We start from the raw sequence: 27703 nt of genomic DNA, 5'->3' as shown, positions 1-27703 counted from the left end.
ACCCTCGGTAACCGTCTGTGTGGAGCTTGTGCATTCTCCCCGCATCTGCATGGGATTACTCTGGTGTTCTTCCACAGTCTGATGATGTGCAGGTTAGGTGGATTGGCCGTGCTAAATTGCACATAGTGTCCAGAGATTGGTGGGTTAGCCATGGGAAATGTGGGATTAGGAGTGCGGGTCTGGGTGGCATGTCCTTTAGAGAGTTAGTGTGGGCTTGATGGGCCAAATGGCCTGCTTCCACACTGCAGGGATTCTACAAAATCAGATGATGACATATTAGCTAGTATGGAGTGAAAGCAGATGTTTACCAAAAATAAACCAAGTACAATTTGCCAACTGAGCAAGGAAATTTGAATAGAAACAGATTTGTCTTATTTATTCGTGAACTGTGAGCATCACTGACTGTGCCAGAATTGTTTGCTTAGCCCATATTGCCCTTGCGAAAATGGTGGTGCCTTTTTGATCTACTGCATTCCATTTGGTGTAGGTAGACCCAAAATGCTCCTGGGGAAGGAGACCCAGGATTCTGACCCAGTGACACTGAAGTCAGGATAATGAGTGGCACAGAAAGGAACTTGCAGGTGATGCTATTCATATGGTCTGCTGCCCTTGTCCTTCCAGATGGAAATGGTTATCGGTTTGGCAGATACTGTCTAAGGAAGCTTGGCAAATTTCTGCAGTGCATCTTTGTAGATGGCACACACCGATGCTCCTGAGAGTTGGTGATGGAGTGGCTGAATATTTGTGGAAATAGCGCCAATCAAGAAGGCTTTGTCCTGGATGATGCCAAGGTCCTAGGGTTGGAGCTACTCTCATCCAGGCAAGTGGGAAGTATTCCGTCATTCTCTTGACTGATGTCTTATAGAGGGTGGATAGGTTTTGGGGAGAGAGCAGATGAGTTACTCTCTGCAGTGATCCTAATCTCTGACCTGCTCTTGAGGGCACCATATGTATGTGGCTTGTCTATTTCCGTTTCTGGTCAGTGGTGACCCGAAGGATGTGATAGTCAGGGATTCAGTGATAGTAATGCCATTGAACATCAAAGGGTAACGGTTAGATTGACTCTTGTTGGAGGTGGTCAGTGCTGGGAATTTTTGCGGTGCAAATGATTACTTCTGGTGGTCCAGGTCTATCTGCATTTGAACATGGACTGCTTCAGTATCTGAGAAATCATGAACTGTGCTGAAAATTCTGCAATCATTGGTGAAAATCTCCACTTCTGACCTTATATTGGGTGGAAGAAGCTGAAGATGGTTGTGCCGACGACAATACCCTGAGGAACCCTTGCAGAGCTGTCCTGGAGATGAGATGATTGACCTCCAATAACCACAAGTATCTTCCTTTGCGCCAGGTATGACTCAATGCAGTGGGCTTCTCACTGATTCCCATTGACCCCAGTTTTGCCATGATTCCTTTTTTCCACTCTCAGTCAGATGTGGCCTTGATGTCACCTCCTGTCTAGAGTTCAGCTCTTTTATCCACATTTGAACCAATTTTGTAATGGGGCCAGCAGATGATTGGCCAAATTAAGCATCCATGAGCAGGTTATTGCTGAGTAAGCATCTGCAGTCCTTGTTTTTACCTAGTTGATTTTAACCCTACTGCGAATCCTCTTGCAAGGATGCCTGCCTTGAAGAAGTTTTCCTCCTCTCTCTACAAGAATCTCAGTGAGTCTCTCTGTCACTGCAACCCCTAGGTCATCTCCTCAACTATTGTATTCTATGCTACTTTTTCCCCACCCCCACCCTCCTCTCATTTATCTCTCCACTCTGCAGGCACCCTGCCTCTATCCCTGATGAAGGGCTTTTGTCCGAAACGTTGATTTTCCTGCTCCTCGGATGCTGCCTGACCTGCTGTGCTTTTCTAGCACCACTCTAATCTAGACCCTGGTTTCCAGCATCTGCAGTCCTTGTTTTTACCTATTGCTGAGTAAGTACTGTTGGACACCATGATGACTGTTGATGACACCATGATGACTGCTGATGAGCAAGAGTAGGATTCAGTAATTGGCTGATTTGGATTTGTTCTGCTTTTTGACATAGATGCGTAGTTTTCCAAATTGCTTGGATGCCAGTGTTGTAGTTGTACTGATAAAGCTTATCTAGAGGTGTAACCAGTTCTGGACCATAAGTTTTTCAGGATTATTGCCAGAATGTTGTCAGGGTCCATCACCTTTGCAGTATCTCGTACCTATAACCATTTCTTGATGTCATGTGGAGTGAATCATATTGGCTGACGTCTGGTATCTGTAATGCTGGGGACCACTGGAAGAGGCCAAAATGGATTACCCACTCAGCATTTCTGGCTGCGAATGCTTCAGTCTTACCTTTTGCACTGATGTGTTGGGTGACCATTGCTGCAGCTGTGTCTGCAGGGAGAAGGTGTCTCAATGGCTGCCACTCTGGGAGAGGGGTTAGTGGGTTTGATGTTGTTGGGGCCGGGAAACAGGGCTGTGTTGGGCTTCAGACAAAGATCTAATCTTCTCATTTTTTCACTCTGGGCAGCTTGGCAGCAGGAGTACACTGGCATCAGCAGCTTGTCATGACCATCCCATCTCCGTAGTCTCTGTTGAATTCTGGTTTATATCTTAATACAGGATCAGTGGCATGCTCACCATGCACTGTACAGTTCCAGTCATGTAAAAAAACAAGGAAGAATCAATTTAAGAAGTACTTTTCACTCAAACAGTGGAAAGTCTTATGAATTGCCTTAGTCCAGGCATGTTTTCAACAAAATTAATTTATTTAATTTAGCTGTCAGCATTTTCCCTGTTCAAAGAGCAGCATGTATGCAAATCTTCAGAGTGTGGATTAATATTTCATTGACATTTCAGTGGATTTTATTACATTATGTTAGTCTACTGTGAGAGAACTTACCAGCAGGTCTTTCAGACACATTAACAGCATATTAAATTTCAAAAACTGCAGGTTATTAATTAGGACTTTTGGTAGCCTCAATCTCATCAATGAGCCTCTGACAAAGGGGCTCAGAGAGAGATTTCATTCTTGGAATTCAAAACCATCCTTCTTCCTGACCTCATGCATGAAAAGAGATTTTTTTGTGTGTCTGTTAAAATAATAACATATGACAGGCAGCTCTAACCTCTTTCAAAACCACTTTCTTTGTCTGGTTGATGTATGGAGCAGTAGCCCGTGGCTTGATGTTAGACGTTCAGGCGAGAAGCAGGCTTTGAGATGGATGTGCATGAGCACCAGACCCTTGTTACTCAGAGATTTATTTCTGACACCAGCAACTGCCAAGCAATGTTTAAGTAGCAATGCTGTTGGGGAAAGAGTTAAAACAGACAGAAGAATAAAAAAATCTCAGCTTTTTTTTATCTACTGCTGAAATTCTATGTTTTGCCATCAGTTCAGGAAGGAAACAGTGAGTTTGCACCTGATCAGGTCCCTTAGAAACGTTTCCAAATAGCTCACACACATGAATTATTTTGAGTCATATTGCCAGTTGCTACACAGAGCAATGTTACTATATTCTCTTGGGGAGGTGCAGCTGTATATTGTCCTTTGTTTTAATTAGATTCAGTTCTGGGATTAAGCCTTGATTGCAAGGCCTCAATGCCCATCCCTAATTGCCCTTGAGCATGTGGTGGTGAGCTGCCATCTTGAACCATTGCAGTCTATGGGGCGTAGAGACATCTACAATGTCAATAGGGAGTTCCAGAATTTTTACTGAGTGACAGTGAAGTATACTTCCAAGTCAGGATAGTGAATGTCTTAGAGGGGAACTTGCAAGTGGTGGTGGTCCCATGAATCTACTGCCCCTGTCCTTCTAGATGGTGGTGGTTATGGATTTGGAAGGTGTTGTCTTCGTAAGTTGCTGTAGTGCTTCTTGTGAATGGTATCCACTATGACTGAACGTGTGTGAATGTGGTGTCAATCAAATGGGTTGCTTTGTGCTGGATGGTGTCAAGCTCCTTGAGTGTTGATGGAGTTACACTCATCCAGGCAAATGGGGAGCATTCCATCACACTCCTGACTTGTGCCTTGTAGATGGTAGACTGGTGATGCAGAGTCAGGAGGTGAGTCACTTGCAGCAGAATTCCTAGCTCTGACCTGCTCTTGCAGCTATCATATTTATATGGCTAGTCCCATTCAATTTCTAGTCAATGGTAACCCCCAGGATTCAGTGACGGTAACAATATTGAATAGCAAAGGCAATAGGTCCATTTCCTTCACTGGTAATGGTCATTTGCCCAGCACATGCACATCACAAATGTTCCTTGGCTGTGAACGCAAAGGTTTATTGTGTTGCTTAGGCTCCCTCTACTCCTACTTATACTAGGACCAATCCTGATATCAATCTGACTTAACAGAATGATACTAGACTTATATCCTGACATCTAGGCTAATGTTCTGTGGATGTGGGTTCAATTTCCACCACTGCAACTTTGAAATTTAAATTCAAGTAACAAAATCTGGTTCAAAAGCTGGTCTCAATAGCTGTGACTATGACACAATTATCAATTGTTGTCTTAAGAATCCATCTGGTCAATGAATGTTCTTCAGTGAAGGAAATCTACTGTCCTTACCCAGTCTCACCTACAGGTAACTGCAGAACAGCAGCAATTTGGTTGACTCTTCGCTTCCCTCTGAAATAGGGGAGTAAGACACTCACTTCAAGGGTTATTCATCTTTGATCATTGCTGTACAACCATCAAAGATGCCTACTGCTCCATCCCCCACCTGCATTTTGGTAAATCAGATCACAATGCTGTGCTCCTTCACCAGGCTTACAAGCAAAATTTGAAGCTTGAGGACTCAGTACAGAAAGTAGTGCAGGTTGGTCTGAGGAAACAGATGGGCTTCTGTAGTACTGCATAGAGTCAGTGGACTGGGCCATATTCAAGAACTTAGCGGCCAATGAAACGAGTAAGCCACTACAGTTACAGACTTCACTAGTAAGTATGTAGAAGACTGCATTGCTGAAGAAGTTAATCCGAATGTTCCCCTATTGGAAACACGGACAAACCAGGACATCCACTCCCTACTGAAGTCCAGGTCTGTGGCATTCAAGTCGGGCAACACTGACCAATCCAGGAATGACCTTCATAAGGTCATCAGAGATGCCAAGAGGCAATACCAAACTAAAATTAAGACCCAGACAAACCATATGGACACCCGTTGTTTGTGACAAAGCTTACACTAGATAACAGGCTACTAAGTGAAGTCAAACAGAACTGCAGTACATCCCTACTCAAGAGCTCAATGTATTATATGCTTGCTTTGTACAAAAGGTCAGTAAAACAATGCCACTTTCCCCAACAGCCTTGGGAACACCTATACCCACAGTCACTGCCACAAGCATTAGATCTGTCTTCTCGAGAGTGAACCCATGGAAAGCGACCAGCCTGGATGGACTCCCCAGCTGTGCACTCAGATTTTGTGTGAATCAACTGGTGGGAGTATTCGCTAACATTTTTAGCCTCTCCTTACTACAATGTGAGCTTCTTACTCCTTCAAAAAGACCACCATCATCCCAGGGTCAAAGAAAAATCATGCAGTGTACCTCAATGACTACTGCTCAGTGGCTCTGACCTCCATAATTATGAACTGCTTGGAGACATGAATCATGGCTCACATCAACTCCAGCCAACCAAATTGCCTTGATCCTTTGCAATCACATAATAGCACAACAGGTCCACAGCAGACATCTTCTCCCTGACCCTACACTTATCCCTAGAAGTCATCTGGATAACAAGGATACCTACGTCAGGCTCCTCCCCATTGACTACAGTTCTGCTTTCAACACCTCCATTCCAAACTTATCTCCAAATTCCAAGACCTAGGTCTTGGCTGTCCACTCTGTAATTGGATCCTCGACTTCCTGACCCATAGACACAATCAGCAAGAATAGGTCACAACATCTCCGCCACCATGATCCTCAACACTGGTTAAGAGCTGCTTCACTTTTCTTTTGAGCTAAAAGATTTGCAGGAAGGGAGTGTCCCACCCTAAGATTAGTGTTGTTATTGCTGTCTAACTATACAGGGCGGTAATGAAGGATCTCTCCTCACCTGAGGTGTGCTGACCCTCAGGTGTGGTTGAATCACTACCAGTTGTTCCTCTGCAATGAGTGAACAGCCTTATGGTCCTTTGGGATGATGGCAACTTTATTTTCACTGAAATGGGTCCCAAGCTTTTTCTTGCCATTTCACTTGATGTACGGTCAGATGTAGTGCAACATCTCCAGAATTGAAACTGAATAAAGATGAACAGTTGAGAACAATCATGCACATACAAATTGTCCTGTCTTTCTCAACACCAATCATGCTCAAGTGTATTATTTAATGCTGCAACAGTAGATGCAAATTGCATGGAAATGTCCAATTTTAATTCCACAACATCAAGTTAATAACCCCCTGAGTCCAGACTGTCCAGTTTGATACAGGATGGATAATTTACTACCTTGAATCATACCAAAACTGAGAGCTACTTCCAATGAAATTCTTAGTAGTCCTTCCTAATGTCTCGCATTGATACATAAATGTGTTATGTAACCTGCATGTTTAACAGTGAATTAATTAACTGAGTGTGATGTCACGTTTGATATGATTCTCTAAATGTTCTTTCACAAGGTAAAGTTATGACCTAAAAGCATAAGAGTATCAATTTAACTTGAGAATTTCACTAGATTTCTGAAGGGTGTTTGTCACTCATGTGAGTTGTCTCGTACTGATTAGGGCAAATGCAAGAATGCCAAGTTTCAAATGATCACGATAATTTATACTTAGTACTTTCAAAATTTCCACACAAAGAGAAAAGGCCAGTAAAGAAAAATAAGTAACACTTGGAAATGAACACACTGGTGCACTGTTTTGCAGAATACGAGATGAGACAGAGCAGAATATAACATGGGCGGCATGGTGGTAAAGTGGTTAGCACTGTTGCCTCACAGCCCCAGAGACCCGGGTTCAATTCCCGCCTCAGGCGACTGACTGTGTGGAGTTTGCACATTCTCCCCGTGTCTGCGTGGGTTTCCTCCGGGTGCTCCGGTTTCCTCCCACAGTCCAAAGATGTGCAGGTCAGGTGAATTGGCCATGCGAAATTGCCCGTAGTGTTAGGTATAGGGGTAAATGTAGGGGTATGGGTGGGTTGCGCTTCGGCGGGTCGGTGTGGATTTGTTGGGCCGAAGGGCCTGTTTCCATACTGTAATGTAATCTAAAAAAAACATATGCAAGTTTTGCTGTTTATCTCCATTGTGGACAGTGCAGATGACAGCATAGAATTATGAAGGGACATTCAGAGACTAAGTGAATAGGCACAACTGTGAAAGGTCGAGTTCAATGTAAGAAAGTATGAGTTTTTCTATTTTGGACTGAAAAATAATAGATCAGCGAACTTTCTAGATGGTACCAAATTAAATACACTGGATGTTCGACAAGAATTGGGGTTCAAGTGAATAGATATTTAAAATGTCAAGAACAGGTGCAGAAAATAATCGAGAAAGCTAATGAAATGCCAGCCTTTACATTTAGAGGATTGATGTGCACGAATGCTGCATTTATACAAAACTCTGGTTGGACCCCAATTGGAGTACTGTGAGTAGATCTGGGCACCACACCTGAAGAGGTGCAATGTAGGTTTACAAGAATAATACCGAGACTTACACTTTAGGCCTGTTTTCTCTACAAGTTAAAAGGTTAAGGAGTGATTCGAACAAAAGTCCTCAAAATATTAACAGGAAAGGAAAGGGTAGATAAAGATAAACTATTTCCACTGGTTTGGCAATTCTAAAACTAGAGGCATAGTCTGAGAAATTGCTGGAAAAGCACAGCTGGTCTGGCAGCAACTGTGGAGAGAAATCAGAGTTAACGTTTCAGATCCAGTGACCCTTCTTCACAACATTCTTCGGCGTTAACTCTGATTTCTCTACACTTCCAGACCTGCTGAGCTTTTCCAGCAATTTCTCCTTTTGTTCTGATTTCGAGCAACCAAAATTTTTTTAATTGGACATAGTCTGAGCATGAGGATTTAAGAGAGATGTTGGGAAGCACTTCAACACACAAAGGGTGGTTGATGTTCAGAACTTTTCCACAACTGAACTGAACTGAATTGAACTGAATTTATTGTCACATGTACCGAGGCACTGTGAAAAGCTTTGTCTTGCAAGCAATACAGGCAGATCACAGAGTTAAGTGGCGTAGATAAGTAAATAATAGGTAAACAGCAGCCAGTACAAAAACACAGGTACAGTCTGAGTCCATTCAGTATTCTAACAACAGTAGGGTAGAAACTGTTTCGAAACCAGCTGGTGCATGTGTTCAGGCTTCTGTACCTTCTCCCCGATGGTAGAGGTTATACAAAAGCATTGCCACGTGGGATGGATCTTTGAGAATGCAGGTGGCCTTTCCTCGACAGTGGGCCTGACAGATGGATTCTATAAATGGGACGTTGACCTTTGTGATTGTCTGGGCTGAGTTCACCACTCTCTGTAACTGTCTCCGATCTTGAATGGTACAGTTCCCATACCAGGTAGTGATACATCCAGACAGAATGCTCTTGATGGTGCACCTATAAAAGTTGGCAAGGGAATTGAGATAGATACTAAAGACAGGTATATGCTTTTGGGCCACAGATCAGCTACAACCTCATTGAATGTTAGAAAATGCTCGAGGGACTGAATGTCTACACCTGTTCCTATGTTGCTATGCTCCTTCAAGGCTGATTATTCAAAAAATGACCCAAAGCTTAATCATATTCAATTTGTTTGCAAAGAACAGGTCACATACATATGAATATATGTCACATCTCGAAAGTATAACTGAGGCAAAGTATGAGCTTAACTGATTATCTTAAATTGCTTGTTCACATAGAATTTCATTAACAACCAATTTAAAATTACCAGTTGGGTTCACAATGCAGTTCACTTACACTTACTAGAATCAACATGTATTTATAGACAAGGACTGATACTCTGTCAGAAAAAGGAACATGACTTTGACACAGCCAAATGCCTGGGGTGAATAGTTGCCCGTTGCACTCTCCATAGCAACGCCTCAACCAATTAGAATCAACTGGCGAACTAATGGCAACCTTTTCACATGTTGCACAGAGCGTCGCTTGCTCTGCGTCCAGCATACCTGTGTTTGCGCTGACTGGTATAGGACAAGGCAGCAGGTTACTCAGAAGGAGTCAAGTTCTGTAACACTCAGGCTTGTGTGCTCTTTGAGTACTCTTCCTACCACAACCTGCAGGAGAAGCATGTTTTCTGATTTAAGCAAGCAAATAAGAGTAAAAAAGTTACATCTCTCTAGCATTTCACAGTAGATTTTCAGCTAATTTTCTGCTGGTCCACGCTCGACTTCTGAATGTTGACATGGCAACTGTGCCCTTGGAAATGCTGGTACCAGTTTCAGCATCAAGATTCAGGTTGTTGTTGGTGGTATATCTGAGGTATGTGAAGCTGTCGATGAACTCCTGAGTGTAGGTGCCGATCTTGATGGAAGGTTGAGTCTTTACATCCTGGCTCTTAATGTTTTGATTGTCAATCTAAGTTCTTCGTAAGCCCAGGGCAACATTTCTTATTCACTATGGGACGTGGATGTCACTGGCTGACCATCATTTATTGACCAACCCTAGCTGCCCTTGTGAATGTGGTGGTGAGCTGCCTTCTTGAATGGCTGTTGGTTGACCCACAATGCCCTTAGGGACAGAATTCCAGGATTTTGGCACAAGGACAGTGAAGGAATGGTGGTATATTTCCAAGTCAGGATGGTGAATAGAGGGGCCCTTTCAGATGATGGTGTTCCCATGTATCTGCTGTCCATGTCCTTTGAGATGGAAGTGGTTGTGAGTGTGGAAGATGCTGTCAAAAGGACCTTTATTTAATTTCTGCATCACATCTTGTCGATAGTACACACTGCTGCTAATGAGTGTCAGTGGTGGAGGGAGTGGATGGTGCCAACCAAGTGAGCTGCTTTGTCCTGGATGATGTCAAGCTTCTTCAGTGTTGTTGGAGCTGAAATCATGCAGGCAAGGAGAGGGGGGGGGGGGGAATATTCCTTCACACTCCTAACATGTGCCTTATAGATGGTGGACAGGCTTTGAGGAGTCAAGAGGTGAATTACTCGCCGCAGTATTCCTTGATTCTGACCTGCTTATGTGACTGGCCCAGTTGAATTTCTGGTCGACATAACTCCAAAGATGGTGTTAGTGGGGGATTCAGTGATTGTAACACCATTGAATGTCAAGTGGCAGTGGTTGGGTGGCCTCTTATTGGAAATAATCATTGCCTGGCATTTGCATGGCGCAAATGTTACTTGCCATCTTTCAGCTCAAGCCTGTATATTGTCCAGATCTTGTTGCATTTAAACATGGACTGCTTTAGTATCAGAGGTGTTCTGAATGGTGCTGAACATTGCCCAATTATCAGCAAACAGCCCCACTTCTGACCTTATGATGGAGGGAAGGTCACTGATAAAGTAGCTGAAGATGGTCTCGGACACGACTCTGAGGAAACTCCTGCAGAGATGCCCTGGAGCTGAGATGATGATCTCCAAAGGCCACAGCCATCTTCCCAAGTGGCAGGTATAATTCCAACCATTGAACAGTCTCTACCACCCCTCCCCCCCCACGCCCCCCCCCCTCCCCCGCCTTTCCTGATTCCATATTTCTTCGAATGCAGCCTTGATGTCAAGGGCTGTCACTCTCACCTCCCCTCTGGAATTTAGCTCTTTTGTCCATGTTTGAACCAAGGCTGTAACAAGGTGAGGATCCCAAACTGGGCGTCACTGAGCAGGTTATTGTTGAGCAGGTGCTGCTCAATAGCAATTGTTGATGACACCTTCCATTACTTTCCTGATGATCAAGAGTGGACAGATGGACCGTAATTGACCAGATTGGATTTGACCTGCTTTTTGTGAACAGGACATACCTGGGAAATATTCCACACTGTTGGGTAGATGCCAAGATTGTAACTGTACTGGAAGAGCTTGGCTCGGGGAGCGGAAAGTTCTGGATCACAAATCTGTTCTGAGCATGTTGTCAAGGCCCATATCTTTTGCAATATCTACTGCCTCCATCCTATCTAGCAATCACATGGTGTGAATTGAATTAGCTGAAGACCGATAGCTATGATGCTAGGACTCACTGGAGGAGGCCACTTATCACTTCTGGCTAAAAATTGTGGCAAATGTTTCAGCCTTAGCCATTGCATTGATATGCTGGGCTCTTCCATCATTGACCAGGATAAAAAACAAAGAACATTACAGCACAGGAACAGGCTGTTTGGCCCTTCAAGCCTGTGCTGATCCAGATCCTCTTTCTAAATCTGCCATCTATTTTCAAAGGATCTGTATCCCTTTACTCCCTACCCATTCATGTATTTGTCTAGATACATCTTAAATGATGCTGTCATTCCCACCCCTACTACCTCCGCTAACAATGTGTTCCAGGCACCCACCACCTTCTGCGTAAAGAATTTTCCACGTATATCTCCCCTAAGCTTTCCCCTCTCACTTTAACTCGTGACCCCGAGTAATTGAGTCCTCCACTCTGGGAAAAGGTTTCTTGCTATCCACCCTGTCTACATCTCTCATGATTTTGTAGGCCTCAGTCAGGACCCCTTCAGCCTCCTTCTTTCCAATGAAAATAATCCTAATCTACTCAACCTCTCCTCATAGCTAGTGCCCTCCATATCAGGCAACATCCTAGTGAACCTCCTCTGCACCGTCTCCAAAGCATCCACATTCTTTTGGTAATGTGGCAACCAGAACTGTACACAGTATTCCAAGTGTGGCTGAATCAAAGTCTTATACAACTGTAACATGACCTGCCAACTCTTGTACTTAATACCCTGTCTGATGAAGGAAAGCAAGCCGTATGCCTTCTTGACCACTCTACTGACCTGCATTGCCACCTTCGGGGAACAATGGACCTGAACACCCAGATCTCTCTGTACATCAATTTTCCCCAGGACTGTATATTTTGCTCTGGAATTGCATCTTCCAAAATGCATCACCTCGCATTTGTCCAGATGGAACTGCATCTGCCATTTCTCTGCCCAACTCTCCAATCTATCTACATCTGCTGTATTCTCTGACAGTCCCCTTCAATATCTGCTACTCTACCAATCTTAATGTCATCTGCAAACTTGCTAATAAGGTAACCTACACCTTCCTCTAAATCATTTATGTATATGATATTTGTGGAGCCTCCTCCTCCAGTGAGTTCTGATTCCTTGGTTGTGGAATTGTTGAGCTCTGTCTATCAGTTGCTGCTTATGCTGTGTGCCATGCAAGTATTCCTGTTTTGCAGCTTCACCGTGTTGACACCTCATTTTTAGGTATACCTCATGCTGTTTCTAGTATGCCCTCCTGCACTCTCCATTGAACCAGGGTTGATCCCCAGTTTGATGGTCATGGTTGAGTGGGGGAGATGCCAGCCCATGAGGTGACAGATTGTGCTGAAGTACAATTCTGCTGCTGCTGATGACCCACAGCACCTCATGGCTGTCAAGTCTTGAGTTGCTGGATCTGTTCGAAGTTTGTCCCATTTAGCACGGTAATAGTGCCACACAACATGGTGGAGTTTGTTCTCAATGTGAAGGTGCGACTTCGTCTGTACAAGGACTGTGGGGTGGTCACTCTTAAAGCTACTGTCATGGAGAAATGCATCTGCAACGTGCAGATTGATAATGATGAGATCAAGCATGCTTTTCTTACTTGTTGGTTCCTTCATCACCTGCTGCAGACCCAATCTAGCAGCTATTTCCTGTAGGACTCAGCTAGCTTGAACAATAGTGCTGCTGCCAAGCCCCCTCTTGGTAGTGGCCATTGATTCCCCTATCCAGAGTATACTACAGTGTCACCACCTCCACTGGATCTTTCCTGCCAGTGGGACAGGACATATCCAGGGATGGTAATGGTGTCTGGGGTGTTATCTGTAAGGTATGATTTCATAACTATGAATATATCAGGCTGTTGATTGAATCGTCTGTGAGACAGCTCTCCCAATCTTGGCACTAGCCCCCAGATATTAGTAAAGAGGACTTTGCAGGGTCAACAGGACTGTTTCAGCCGTTGTTCTTTTTATGGAATCATGGTCGATGCTGGGTTGTCCGTCCAGTTGCAATTCTTTGTTGAGACTTCGCAGTGATTGATATGACTGAGTGGTTGTCAGGCTGTTTCAGAGGGCAGCTGAGAGTCAACCACATTGCTGTGAGTCTGGAGTCACATTCCAGCCAGACAAGGTGAGGATGGCAGATTTCCTTCCTTGAAAGGCATTAGTGAGCTAGATAGGTTTTTTCTGGCAATAGTTTCATGGTGAGCAGTAAGTTCTTAATTCCAGATTTATTTTTTATTGAATTCAACTTCCACCATCTTCCGTGGTGGGAATCGAACCTACGTCCCCAGAACATTAGCTGAGTTTATGAACGAATAGTCTATCGATAATAGTACTCGGCTATCACCTCGCCTACAATCTATAAGCTGCTGCAAGTGAACTTTCATAAGTTTATTCAGCAACTGAATCAATGGTTTGAAATTTTATGCCAGAATTTGCAGGAAGTCCTCTTTTAAAGTTGTAGCTGCATTGCTGATAATCATAACTTTGAGTGAAACATAGTTTCTCATAAGAATCAATGTTAATGTCAGTGTTCGGTTCCTGAACACACTTTTTGCTCAGAACAAACAATGTATTAGTTGAAATACTGGACTGCATGTACACAGTACTGTGTGTTCCTAATCAAAGTAACTTGCAAAATAAACCAAATCGGTAAGAATTAAAGAAACATCACATTCAGTGCAATACATTGAAAAATAATGGCTCACATACAGTCCTAAAGTACTTTCAAACTGATCAGGCTCCATCTAGTCACAACTGCTGGTCAGGACAACTTGCAAGAACAGGACGTCAGTGCAGAATGAGAGGCAGCAGCCAGGAACATAGAGAGTAGCTGAAGAATGTTACAAAGCCAGGTCCAAATTGCAAAATTCTGTGGCCATTTATAAACTTGTAATTCCAAAAGGCATCAAAAGTACAGAATCTCAACCAATCTGCAAAGCTCATGATTAGGAAGGCAACAGTTATTTTTCCAGCTTCAACTCTACTAATAGCCTCCACTGCAATGGCCACAACATGCCACAGTCCATTCTTAGGAGAAAGTGAGGATTGCAGATGCTGAAGATCAGAGCTGAAAAATGTGTTGCTGGAAAAGAGCAGCAGGTCAGGCAGCATCCAAGGAACAGGAGAATCGACGTTTCGGGCATAAGCCTGAAGAAGAGCTTATGCCCGAAACGTCAATTCTCCTGTTCCTTGGATGCTGCCTGACCTGCTGCGCTTTTCCAGCAACACATTTTTCAGCACAGTCCATTCTTAGTGAACCAATCTATTTTAAACTTCATTATTCCCTAGTCATCTCTTATTTCTAATCTGTACATGTTTTTGTCATCCCAGCTGATTTTACTATGGAACACGTTGGATCCCAGAAGAAATTTAATTTGATTCTGGAACATAAGCGCGCAGTGCTACAATAAAATATGAGTTTACTACACAAAGAAAAACATGAAATGTGATAAACTAAGCTATGCTCAGAATACAAGTAGAAAGATTTCAAAACATGGTACAAATGAAATCACATCTGTCCCAACACTGTTACTATACAATAATCAAAAACAAGAAAGATTTTACTTTTCCTTCACACATTTCTAGGTTAGTCTTAACTATTGCTTTCAATTCCTCGACTTGAAAGTTTGTCAGCCTCTTCCTTGATTAGTCACATAACTGAATTTAGACTTCCCCCAACTTTGAATAACCACTTCAGGGTTCTAATCAAACACCTTTTTGTCTGGAGCTTCCAAATTAAAATCCTAACACTGAGGTAACCATTTTCTTTCCTCAGCAGAAACAGGTTCACACATTTAATCTCCACCAGAACCTCTGTGTGGTGAAAAAACAAAATCTTTTCCAGACAGGGACTTTTTTCCCAAAGCAAAAAGAGGGGTGATCCTTCTTCATACAAAGCATACTAATGCTCTTAATTTTTATTCCATTTGCTTGTAATACTTTGCTAATGCAAACAAATTCTTATTATCATTTCTTACCATGAAGGTCCTTCCTCCTCAACCTCACCCCTGGCCTAAGGCATGGTGACCCTGAGATTAAATTCACCACCAGATGTCTCTCTTTAAGGAGAGAGCAACCCGCAACAAATCATAGAATCTCTGTGGAAACAGCCCATTCAGCATATCGATTCCACACCTAGCCTTCAAAAAGCATCCCACCCAGACCCTATAAGACTGCATTTTGCATGGCTAACCCATCCTAGTCTGCACATCCCTGGACACTGTGAGCAATTTAGCATCTTTGGAATGTGGGAGGAAACTAGAACACCCAGAGGAAACCCACGTAGCCACAGCTGGAATGTGCAAACTCCACGCAGACAGTCGCCCGAGGATGGGATTGAACCTGGCACTGTGAGGCAGCAGTGGTAACCACTGAGCCACTGTGCTGCCCTACAGGTTTCTTCTCCCTCACAGCTTTAAACAAAAACCTGGCTACAGAAATCCTGACAAGAAAATCATTAAAATTCATCATACACACAGACCAAAAATCCACTGTCTCAAATAACTGATATTAAAATATATATAAATTGCACACCTCATATCAAAACATGTGTCGCTTTATTATTTTTATTTGCATTTAGAAACAAATTGCTCTTTGTTAAGTCAAGAAGACCTGGCCAGCTCGGTACGTTTTAAAACATAGGTCTCAGAGAATGGTATCCATGGAAGGAATCCTCTCTCAATTAATCCTGTTACAACCAACTGTGGGAATGGATGAATAAAGAAGGAGAGCTGGCTCATCCCTCCTCACTCTAAGTCCTGACAGTTTGGTCTATCCTTTCAGACACTGCAGTGAAATGGGAAACCTCACCAGGGGTCTGGACATAACAAGAACATGCCCAGGCCAAAGGTAAAAACAGAAGGTAAGAGCAGGAGCCAAGGCCACACCAGGAACCTGGGTGGGAGCCAGGGAAAAGTGTGAGAACCAACTGAGGTCCCTGGTGGTCACATCAGACACTGTGGACTTTCAAAATAAGAATGGAATGGGAGCCAAATGGAGGGAATTATAGACTTCAGGACTGAGAATGCGACTGGAAGCATTGGAGAAAAGATCAATTTGTGCATTGCAGGGTTTAGAACAAGAAGTCTGCAGCAAATAACATTAAAGCAAAACTGACAAGTTAAATTAATATATTGACAGCAATTGATCATGGATATTAAAGGGAAAAACATTAAATGAGTCAACTTTAACCACAGGCATACTGCACCCTTCCTATTCCATCTGCTCAGTATCTTGGTCCAGATACATACGTAGGAAACAAATAGTTGTTTTGCTCATTTTGGAATGCCTTTATTTGCTGAAAATATGGTGAGAAGTGTTTTTAAAAAGAATTCCAATTGTTCAATGCACAGCGCTGATCTACGATGGTGATATTCCTTCCACGCTGCAGATACTGTGCTGAGGATTGCAAATGAGCAAGTCTTCTGTCCCCCAGGTAATAGAAGGGCACAAAATGTCTCATACATTTTTAAGAGCTTTGATGTTTCAGTATGAGGATGTGTAGGGAAAAAAATACTGCCAGCAGCTTATTTCTTCCTGCAAGTCATTGTTACTTGCTGCTGTCTCAAAAGTAACCTTTATTCTCGGTTCTCAGAAAATAAAACAGAAAATGTTTCAAGAACATGCAGAAAGTCAAGCATCCTCAGTGAACAAAGAAACAGAGGCAATTGGGGAATTTGTACAAACTAAGGGAAAGAGGCTTGGGTGTTAGCAAGGAGTTACATCCACTAATGATAAGGCTAAATTATAGTTCCCATTCATCTTCTCTACTTCTGGGTTTAACCTACATGGTTTGCATGGGTCCTGTTTGAGGTGTTATATAAATAATTATATAAATAATTAAATAGATTGTTAACTGGTACTTTATCCAACCTTTCTGGCATTAACAGCCAGGGTCCCTACATGCAGTGATAGTGTCCCTATCTCTGGGCCTGTTGCAAATTACCATCCTGAAAGTAGATCTTTTTCCAAATGTCTGATTTTTATTTGTTTGTTAATCCAAGTTAAAATATTGCCATAGGTGCCATCAGCTCTTATCTTATTGAGATGCCTTATTTACAGGAATTTATCAAATGCATTTCAAAATTCAAATATATTACATCTACTGGTAGACCTTATCTATCCTCCTCACCAATTTATAATAAATTGATTAGGCCTGATCCCTTCTTCATGAAGCTATGCTAGCTCTGCTTGATTGAATTGTCTGTTTCCAAATGCTCTGCTATAGAATCTAAGTCCTGTAATGTGATTGTCCTGGAAGGTGTTGAGTTTGTTCATTGTTGTTGCTACACTCATTCAGGTAACTGGACAGTGATGCATCATGCTCCTGACCTATGTCTTGTAGATAGTGGACAGGCTCTAGGGAAGCAAAGGGTGAGTTATTCCTAACTTCTGACATGCTCTTGTAGCCACATTATTTACAAGGTAAATTCAGCTCAGTTTCTAATCAATAATAATCTCCATGATGTTGATAGAGGGTGATTCAGCATTGGTGATACCCATTAAAGGTCAAGGACTAATTTTGATTCTCTCTTGAAGGAGATTATTACCTGACATTTGTATGGCATGAATGTTACCTGCCACTTGTCAGCCCAAGTCTGGATATTATTCACATCTTGTTGCATTTGGAGGTGGACTGATTCAGAATCTGAAGGTTGACAAATGGTGCTGAACATTGTGCAATCATCGGCGAACATTTCCACTTCTGACATTTTGCTGGAAGGAATGTCATTGATGAAACAGCTAAAGATGGTTGGGCCAAGGACACTACCCTGAGGAACTCCTGCAGAGACGACTGCCTTCCAAAAACCACAACCATCTTCTTTTTCACTGGGTAGGACTCCAACCAGAGGAGGCATTGCCCCGATTCTCATTGAGGCTAATTGCTGTCACATTCAGTCAACAGACAAAGTCTTTTCTCTGTGGTGGGTGAGTCCAGAACTAGAGGGCATAGGTTTAGGGTGACAGGGGAAAGATATAAAAGAGACCTAAGGGGCAACTTTTTCACGCAGTGAGTAGTGGGTGTGTAGAATGAGGTACCAGAGGAAGTGGTAGAGGCTGGTACAATTGCAACATTTAAAATGCATCTGGATGGGTACATGAATTGAAGGGGTTAGAGGGATGTGGGCCAAGTGCTGGCAAATGGGACTAGATTAGGTTGGGATATCTGGTTGACATGGACAAGATTAGATTAGATTCCCTACCATGTGGAAACAGGCCCTTCGGCCCAACAAGTCCACACCGACCCTCCAAAGAGTAACCCACCCAGACCCATTTCCCTCTGCCAATGCACCTAACACTATGGGCAATTTAACATGGCCAATTCACCTGACTGCATATCTTTGGACTGTGGGAGGAAACCAGAGCACCCGGAGGAAACCCACGCAGATACGGGCAGAATGTGCAAACTCCACACAGACAATTGCTCGAGGCTGGAATCGAACCTGGGACCCTGCTGTTGTGAGACAGCAGTGCTAACCACTGAGCCACCATGCCACCCTTAGTTGGACCGAAGGGTCTGTTTCCGTGCTGTACATCTCTATGACTCTATGACTCTCAGTGCAGCATGACATATAGGGCAGTCACCCACACCCCACCCCTGGAATTCAGCTCTTTTGTCTATGTTTTGAACCAAGGCTTTAATGAGGTCAAGAGGTAAGTGGCCCTGGCGGAACCCAAACTGGGTGTCAATGAGCAGGGTATTGCTGAGCAAGTGCTGCTCCTTAGCACTGTTAATGACACCTTCCATCACTTTATTGATGATCGAGAGTAGACTGATGGGCCGTAATTGACAAGATTGGATTGGTACGTTTTTTTGTGTATACAGGACATACCTGGGCAATGTCCATATCATCAGGTAGATGCCAGTATGGTAGCTGTACTGGAGTTCCTTTTCCTTGCCATGTACTTGACTCACCTTCAGTTGGATTTCCTTGCTGACAGTCTTAACCATGCTATGGCTGCGGATTCAACTCTCGCCTTTGCGGAGGAATGTGAGACCAGCCCACTTCTCCTCAGCGTCATGCCACTCCACAGAGCCAGTGGATGAATGCAGAGACCAAGCAATGAGGCCTTATATCTTCTACAGTAAGATGGTGAGGTCTCTCAGCCGGTCTGAGCACAAGCTACAGTCTCTTCCAGCCTGTCGTTGCTCACAATCTGCAGTCTCCTGGAAAAAGTCATTTTATCATTGATCAGCTGGAAATGCATTTACCTGACAAAGTGCCTGGATAAGAAGGCCACAACCCTGCAGACTAATCGCCCATCACACCAACTTACCCCATAGCACCATCAACCCAACTTTGTTTTCTTTAAAATTTATTAATGAAAAGTGTTGCTACTGAAGCTAGTGTATGCTGTTTTTTTAAGTATATTAATTCAAGGGATGTGAGCATTGCTCCAGCATTTGATGCCTCTCCCAATTTGCCCTTGAGAAAAGGTTGTGAACCACCTTTGAGAATCACTGCAGTCTATGTTATGTCAAAGCAGGTCCACAGTCCTGTCAGGGAAGGAGTTGACCCAGTGACAATGAAGGAACATCGGTACAGTTTGAAGTCGGGATGGTGTGTGAGTTAATGGGGAATTTTCAGGTTATAGGCGATAGGTGCATGTAGTGAAGTTTAGAGCTCATTCTGGTTGATTACAAAACACCTTCATGCTTTCAGCTTTATACAAATTCCACTATGCTTACCATAATGCCCAGATTTCACTGTCTGTGTGCCTTACAATATCTTTGTTGCACCACAGTCTTTCATTAACATTGTCTCTTCATTACTCAAGACAGGCTCCATTATCTGTTACTGCAGCTCCTATACTTTATTTTATTGAATCTATTTTTCCTAAACATTCCATTCAGAGATGTTATTCCACACCTCTGGAGCAGTTGGGCCTCTTGTTTCAGGGGTGAGGATACTACCACTGTGGCACAAGAGGGTCCCTAAACAAGCTCCTATACTATTAGCCTGTCTCTTTACATCTATGGTTTCTATTTACTTTTACAATAGGATTAAAAAGTTAACACGTAATTAACTGAAACTGATTTAACCCCTTCATACATGTAGCAGCTATCCATAAAGGTGGTGCCCCCTACATGTTCAAAGACAATTAGGGATTGATCAACCAATATTGCCCTCATCATATGAACCCCTTGAACAAAAAATTGCAATCCTTTTGAAGGTCAGCAAGATTTTGTTTTTAACTGATAACTATTTTAAAAAATGGTATGTTTATCAATTCAGTAAAATATTGTGCCATCAAGGAGAAACTAATCACATAGATAAGTACCTAACCAGCGACTCCACAGTAATGTTTATCAATGGTTTTACATGACAGGGGAGCAAACTTATGTGAAGTGTTTTTCAGTGATGTGGACCAGAATCCATGCAACCAATGAACATGAACATACGCAGATTGCTTTGAATATGACCACTATTAATGTGTACTTCAGCATATCCTGTTAAGAGATCCTGTTAAGTCTATTGTATGATCCCTACTCTTTATGCAAGATTTTTGATTCTTGCTACTTCTGCTAACTAGAAGTGTGCATATAAAAGGCAATCTGTCATGCTTTAAATCTTGGCCATTTACTTAAATTATATGCTAACTTAAATGGTATTCAGTATTTAATGAGAAAATGTAAATGCTAGAGATCAGAGTCGAAGAGTGTCGTGCTGGAAAAGCACAGCAGGTCAGGCAGCATCTGAGGAGCAAGAGAATCGACATTTTGGGCAAGAGCCCTTTCTGATTAAAGGTTTATGCCGGAATCATCGACTCTGTTGCTCCTCGGATGCTGTCTGACCTGCTGTGCTTTTCCGGCGCTACACTTCTTGACTCCAATATTTAATGTCAGGCTGCTGATGTGGGTCCAAACCTTTCATTTAATCCTAAGACTTCACTTTGCCATAATTGCTCATGTAACAGTTTCATTATTAAATTTTTTTTCTTCTAATTACTCCAAATTCCCTTTATCCCCTCTCTTCAAGGTATAGTAGCTTCCTTTCCAGTTTTATTTGCACAGATACCTTATTCAAGTGTTGATTATTTAGGTGTGAGGCTTGGTACTGAGTACTCAGTGACCCACTGTGGATCGAGTGCAATCATAACCAATTGCAAACTGGTCTCATCTGGAACTTCCCAGGGCTGTTAGCAACTGAAACATACTCTGCGCTATCAATAATTGCTGTGAATGTATAATTCTCTTGGCTAACGTTACTTCTTCTGGTATTTTAATAAGCCTGTCTCATTTTAAAAGTGTTAAATACAGAATACCATTCAAGCATTCTATACTGTTGTGCATTAATACCAAATGTAGCAATTACTAGGATTAAGCCTGATAGTCCAGGCACTTATCTTTCAATCATCTGTCGCTTGGTCTATGCACATGACCCATATGATGACTCTCTTGGATTGTGCCTTTCCTGATCTGATTGCTACTCTCTGCTTTACTTAATCATTTTTGTTTGTTTTAATCACAGCAGCTTCCTGTACATTAGGCCTAAGTTCCTTAACCTTAGTTTCTCAATTACAAGCAACATCAAGATAACATTTGTTACTCCCTGTTGCTAAAGGTAGTTGCAGAGATTGTTAACAGTACCTTCTCTCATACTGATGCCAATTTCTTCCTTTATGGCCTTATTTTTGTTGGCTCACCTCATAGAGCACCAGGGCCTACTACAATTGACCTTGAAAACATACTCCATCCTGGTGACTTCTTTCACTAACGATTGTGGTCATTAGTCATCTTATAGCTCATACAGCTTGCTCACAGAGTGCATACCCTCCCACAGTCCACACACTAAAAATTGTTACAAAGACTTGATGTATCAGCTCATTGAACTGAATGTTTCGTGGCAGATTTTCATTCTTCAAGCCATCTGCCATCATTTTTCTTTGACCCGTGAATACCACAAAGATCTTACCTCTCAATTGCTTTCCATTCTGTCATTTCCTTGTGTTATTTTCTGTGGTCCTCCGTAGATTTTTTTTCTGCTTTGACTTCCATCTTTGCAAATTCTGGCACTTCTCAAAACTCCTTTATTTTACAACCTTTGGACTTCTGTTAACTTCACAAATCAATCATTTGCATTTTGGTCTATGTTTCTAACATATTTTAAATCTTCATTTTTTTGTCCTTTTTCCGCTTGGAAATTATTTTGAAAGTGAATCTCTGGTAACACCAATGCTCTTCCACTGCATTGCTTTTAACGAATTTGAACACAACATCATGGGCCAGAGAGCCTGATCCTGTGATACACTGTTCTATGTTAAGGAGTTTGGAGATGCTGATACCTCACTTCTGGGCTCACAGTTTTAATGTGAAGGAGAAACTGTACTTGACTTTGAGAGGACATAATTGCATTAATAGACTGGACATATAAAGAGGCTATAAAAATGATTGCAGAGAAATGTGACAAGATGAAAAAAAAGGAAATGAAATCCATGTAGAATTACAGCTGTTTATAAAATGAGTGAAGGAGTAAGAATAATTTTTTTGTTTATGCATACTTATTTTTAAGAACTATACATTGACTAAATTCTTTTCAAACAAAAATGCAGATTTTTTGTTTTTTACAAATAGGACTGAAGTGTACAAAACAAAGACAGCATTAAGAATCTATAGAAATCATTTTAGTCTACATTAAAGAAAAAAATTCCTTTGATTCCTTATGCAAGCAGGCATTAGAGTTTTTAGTCTCATCTTAAAAGTGTATAAATATTTGATGTCAATCAAGACGTGAAATGACAGGCACAAATCCCAATAATGAAATGTTGAGAAATCAGTTCTGCAGGATTAAACCTGTAATAAAGGCCCCCGGCTTATGCCTGCAGATAAACTGAAATAGCAAGCATTGACATTTTTAATATAATTTTTTTCAAACATTTAAAGTACAGGGGTTTTACATGCTCCCTCTGACATCTACTAGGATTTTCCCTTGACAGCTGTTTTCATAATTCTGTTGATAGTTCAAAAGGTTTTTGAAATAACTCCACAGAGGACAGTGTCACCAAGTCACCCTTTAACTACACATGGAGAGTCCTTGACACTGATCCAGCTCCCTCTGACACAACTCTCAGAGTATCAGACACTCTTGTTCTTTTCTGTCAGCCGGGGTCCCTGATTGTACCTGATTAACAGTCCCAATCAGGGAACACATATTTTATGATGTCCACTTGGCTGACCATGTAACAATCACTAATTTTGTGTGTGTGTGTTTTAAATAAATTCTTGTACACTTTTAGCAATCCCAGAGGACATTTGACCTCTTCCAAAGGCCACCTGACTTCCCTCACTGATGTCCCAAAATTATATCCAAGAGGGAATGTTAGTTTTCCAAAAGGATACCTTAACTTTCCAAGGGTTGGTGCTATGTTTGGAGATGGAATTTCTAGATTTGGATGTCAGCTGCTATTTTCACATTGATAGATAGCCTCTCCGTCTGTGCAGCAATTTTGCTTCTTTTCTGCATGTACCCATCACTTATTACAGTTTTTATTTATATATAAAATAAAATAAAGCACTGCAGATGTTGAAAATCTGAAACAAAACAAATTTCTGGAGAAACTCAGCAGGTCTGGCGGCATCTGTGCAGAGAAAGCAGAATTAACATTTTGTGTCCAGTTACCCTTCTTCAGATCATTCTGAAGAAGGGTAACTGGACTTAAAACATTAAGTCTGCTTTGTCTCCACAGAGGAGACAATGAGGTCTCCAGATGCTGGAGATCAGAGTTAAGAGTGTGTTGCTGGAAAAGCACAGAAGTCAGGCAGCATCCGAGGAGCAGGAAAATCGATGTTTCAGGCCGCAGCCCTTTATCAGGAATTCATGATTCCTGATGAAGGGCACCGACCCGAAACATCAATTTCCCTGCTCCTTGGATGCTGCCTGACCTGCTGTGCTTTTCCAGCAACACACTCTTAACTCTCTCTCTCCACCGTTGCTGCCGAATCCGCTGCGTTTCTCCAACAATTTTGCTTTCCCTGATTCAACTAGCTTTTTTCAATATCTGCCACCGACATAAAAGTCCCATTTACCAGTGAAATTAAGGTTAGATTTGTCTGCTGACATGCAATTGATGTTTTATCTGTGTTGTTTCATATAAGAAGTATTAGGACTACAGACTAATTTATTGTCGGTGTTTATTATGCAATAAAACAAATTTAATTTTTGCGGTTGCGAGTTGCTGTCATGCAAATTTACCCTGACTTTCTTTTTCCAGTTGGCTACACAATGAATGATTTAATCTTCGAGTGGGATGCAGATAAACCAGTGCAAACTGCAGATGGACTAACCTTGCCACAATTCCTCCTGAAAGAAGAGAAAGATTTACGCTACTGTACAAAACATTACAATACAGGTATGACCTTAACTTCATCTTGTGAAAGAAGGACATGCAAGTCTGTAATATTGAATTTTGATGTGCTCTTACAATCATCAATTTGCAATAGAAATGTAAAAAAACTTTAAGGGTTATCCTTTGGGAACTGTCCCTGAGATTTTTAGTTAATCAAATCTTGGGATGAGGTTATAGGAACAACAACAAAATTGCCTCAAGGTTATTTGATTTGATTTATTGTTTGGTTTTACTTATTGTTGTCACGTGTGCCTAAGTGCAGTGAAAAATTTTGTTTTGCAAGCAGATCACCACAAACAATGACATATAGATCACAGGGTGCTTAGACAGAGTGAGACATATAAAGTTACAGCTGCACAGGAGGTACACAAAGCAAGATCAACATTAACAAGATCCACCTTGCTTGAAGTTAGAGAGGTCCATGCAGCAGTGAAGGAACCAGCAAGGAACAAGCTGTTCTTGAACCTGTTGGTGCATGTGTTCAAGCTTCTGTATCTTCTGTCTGATGGAAGAGCCCTAATTTGGAACTAAATTGGTAACAAAGTTGTCACAAAATCATGAGCTCAGAATATATCTCAGTTATATGGAAAAAAAGATTCCACACTCTGAGATGGTTAGAATCAAAAATATACACATGCAAGCTAAATATTCAAGTTCCCATTTTTCTCTCTCAAAGTCTTTCCCCCTCTCAGGGTTTCTGAAGTTTCTCTCTGAAGTCCCTAAGCCTCTTTCGCACTACAGCAAGCAAGATTTATTTGTACCAAAATTCTAAAAACGCAACTACATAGCTGGATTCAAAACATTCTCGATCTTGGCAGTCTGCATAACTCTTGGTCTCACTGTTGTCACAGAACCATAGAATTGTTTCAGTGTAGAGGGAGGTGATTCAGCCCATCATCTCTGCACTGGCTCTCTGAGCATACTTTTTGATTGCCAATCTCCTTCCTCTTCCCTATAACCCTGCACAGTGATTCTATTTAAATAGTCATCCAATGCTCTTTTGATTGCCTCAATTGAACCTGCCTCCAGTACATTTCCAAACCATGCATTCCATACCATATCTACTTCACTGTGTGATAAAGCTTCTTTTTTCCCTCGCCCTGCATTTGCTTCTTTTTTCAAACACTTTGAAACTGTTCCCACTTGTTCCTGATCTATGAATGGGAATAAATTCCCACTATCCACTCTGTTCAGACCCCTTCTGACTTTGAAAATCTTTGTCAAATCTCCTCATAAAAGGAGAACAGTCCTAACCTCATACCCATTCACACAAGCAACTGTCATGCCTCATCACTAGAGGCATTCTGGTAAATCTCTTTGAATCCCAAGATCATAGAATCATCAAATTTTACAGTATGGAAGGAGGCCATTCAACCCATTGTGTCTGTACCACCTCCTAAAAGAGCTACCCAGCTAGTCTCACTTTCCAACCATGTTTCCATAGCCCTCTATCACCACCACCTTCAGTTCTCTTTTAAAACCTCGCATGAAAACCGCCTCCAGAACTCTCCCAGGCAGGACCTTCCAAACCCTAACAACTCTCTGAGGAAAGAGATTTCTCCTCATCTCACTACTAGCTCTCTTGCTGGCAACTGGAAATTCTCCTCTCAATTAACTGACATAATTCTTCGGCAACCTGTCAAATATATTTACATCCTTTCTATAATGTGGTGTGCAGAACTATATATAATACGCTACCTGAAGTCTAACCAGTACCCTTACAAGTCATGGGATGTGGGGAGTTCCTGGCTAGATATTACCCATCCCTAATTGTCAGGGGATAGTTAAGGGTCCAGATTACCTGGTCGGAAGTCACAAGATGGTCAGATGTAAGTATGACATATTTTCTTTCCAAAAGGGAACAGCAATCGACAGCAGTTACATGGTCACCATTAGGCTAACTTTGTAATTACAGATTTTCTTTTCCTCCCCAATTCACTTTGTGAGATTTGAACCCTTATCGTCTGGACATTAGCCTTGGGTTCTCCTCTCCATTATTAGTTGTTGAGAGTGTGTTGCTGGAAAAGCACAGCAGGTCAGGCAGCGTCCGAAGATCAGGAAAATGTCTTATTCCTGATGAAGGGCTCCAGACCCAAAACATCAATTTACCTGCTCCTCAGATGCAGCCTGACCAGCTGTGCTTTTCCAGCAACACACTCTTAACTCTGATCTCTAGCATCTGCAGATCTCTGTCTCCTAGTTCTCAATTATTAACCCAGTGACATTATCACTACACCACCATCTCCTATGAAGCTTATCCTAACCTCCTTATTCTAGAACTTAATATCCCTACAGTCTATAATATTGTATGCTTTCTTGTCTGCTGTCTCTACCTGCCCTGCCACCTTTGAGGATTTATGTATATTGTCCCTCTGCTCCTGCACATCTTTAGACTAGAACCATTTATTGTATACTTTGCTTCATGGTCTTTGTACTGAAGTGTACAGGCATGTAGAGAAGGCATGATCTGCTGTTATCGCAATCCAACGCTTATGTTACCTCACATCACATAAATATGAAATGTGGGTCATGTAGTGCTGAAGAAGTCAAATTAATTTTATTAAAGTTCTGGTATTTAGATATGCATATTACAATCACAGGCACTTGTGCATCTGAGCTCAAGATCAGCTAATTAGATTAGATTAGATTACTTACAGTGTGGAAACAGGCCCTTCGGCCCAACAAGTCCACACCGACCCGCCGAAGTGCAACCCACCCAGACCCATTCCCCTACATTTACCCCTGCACCTAACACTATGGGCAATTCAGCATGGCCAATTCACCTGACCTGCACATTTTTGGTCTGTGGGAAGAAACCGGAGCACCCGGAGGAAACCCACGCAGACACAGGGAGAATGTGCAAACTCCACACAGTCAGTTGCCTGAGGCGGGAATTGAACCCGGGGCAGCACTGTGCCACCGTGCTGCCCCGAATTGGTCATAATCACCCATTTACACTCTCACATGTCTTGTTGACTCATGTTTGACTCCTTCTCATAGGTTCTTGATCTACTTGGAGTACCAAAATGACCTACCTAATCCATCCATGTACCTGTCTAAATTCTAATCTGACTAATTGTTTCTAGAAGATTCCCCACCATTGAACTCAAGTTGATTAGTCTTCTGGAAAACATATCGTATTGTATTCTCGCTAAAAAATTAATTAGTTAACTTGAGCTGTGTTAACTCCTTCACTCTCCACATCACCCAGGAGCCAAGCAAATAAACAAGCCCATTTTGTCTGATGATGGGATGTCAGAAGTCCCATGACA

The 27703-nt window shown here is 42.1% G+C and overlaps 1 protein-coding gene across 6 annotated transcripts in view; it reads left to right on the top strand.

The window, feature by feature from the left end:
* glra3 (glycine receptor, alpha 3) overlaps window positions 1-27703 on the top strand; it is a 221916-nt gene that overhangs the window by 164723 nt on the left and 29490 nt on the right. For all 6 annotated transcript variants that reach the window (XM_043704636.1, XM_043704642.1, XM_043704625.1 and 3 more), the window contains one exon: window positions 24297-24434. In XM_043704636.1, the coding sequence (XP_043560571.1) occupies window positions 24297-24434 (138 nt within the window). The remainder of the gene's footprint in view (window positions 1-24296; window positions 24435-27703) is intronic.

Source organism: Chiloscyllium plagiosum, chromosome 2, assembly GCF_004010195.1.
Source record: "Chiloscyllium plagiosum isolate BGI_BamShark_2017 chromosome 2, ASM401019v2, whole genome shotgun sequence".
Classification (NCBI taxonomy): Eukaryota; Metazoa; Chordata; class Chondrichthyes; order Orectolobiformes; family Hemiscylliidae; genus Chiloscyllium; species Chiloscyllium plagiosum.
This window is presented reverse-complemented; position numbering and strand designations above follow the sequence as displayed.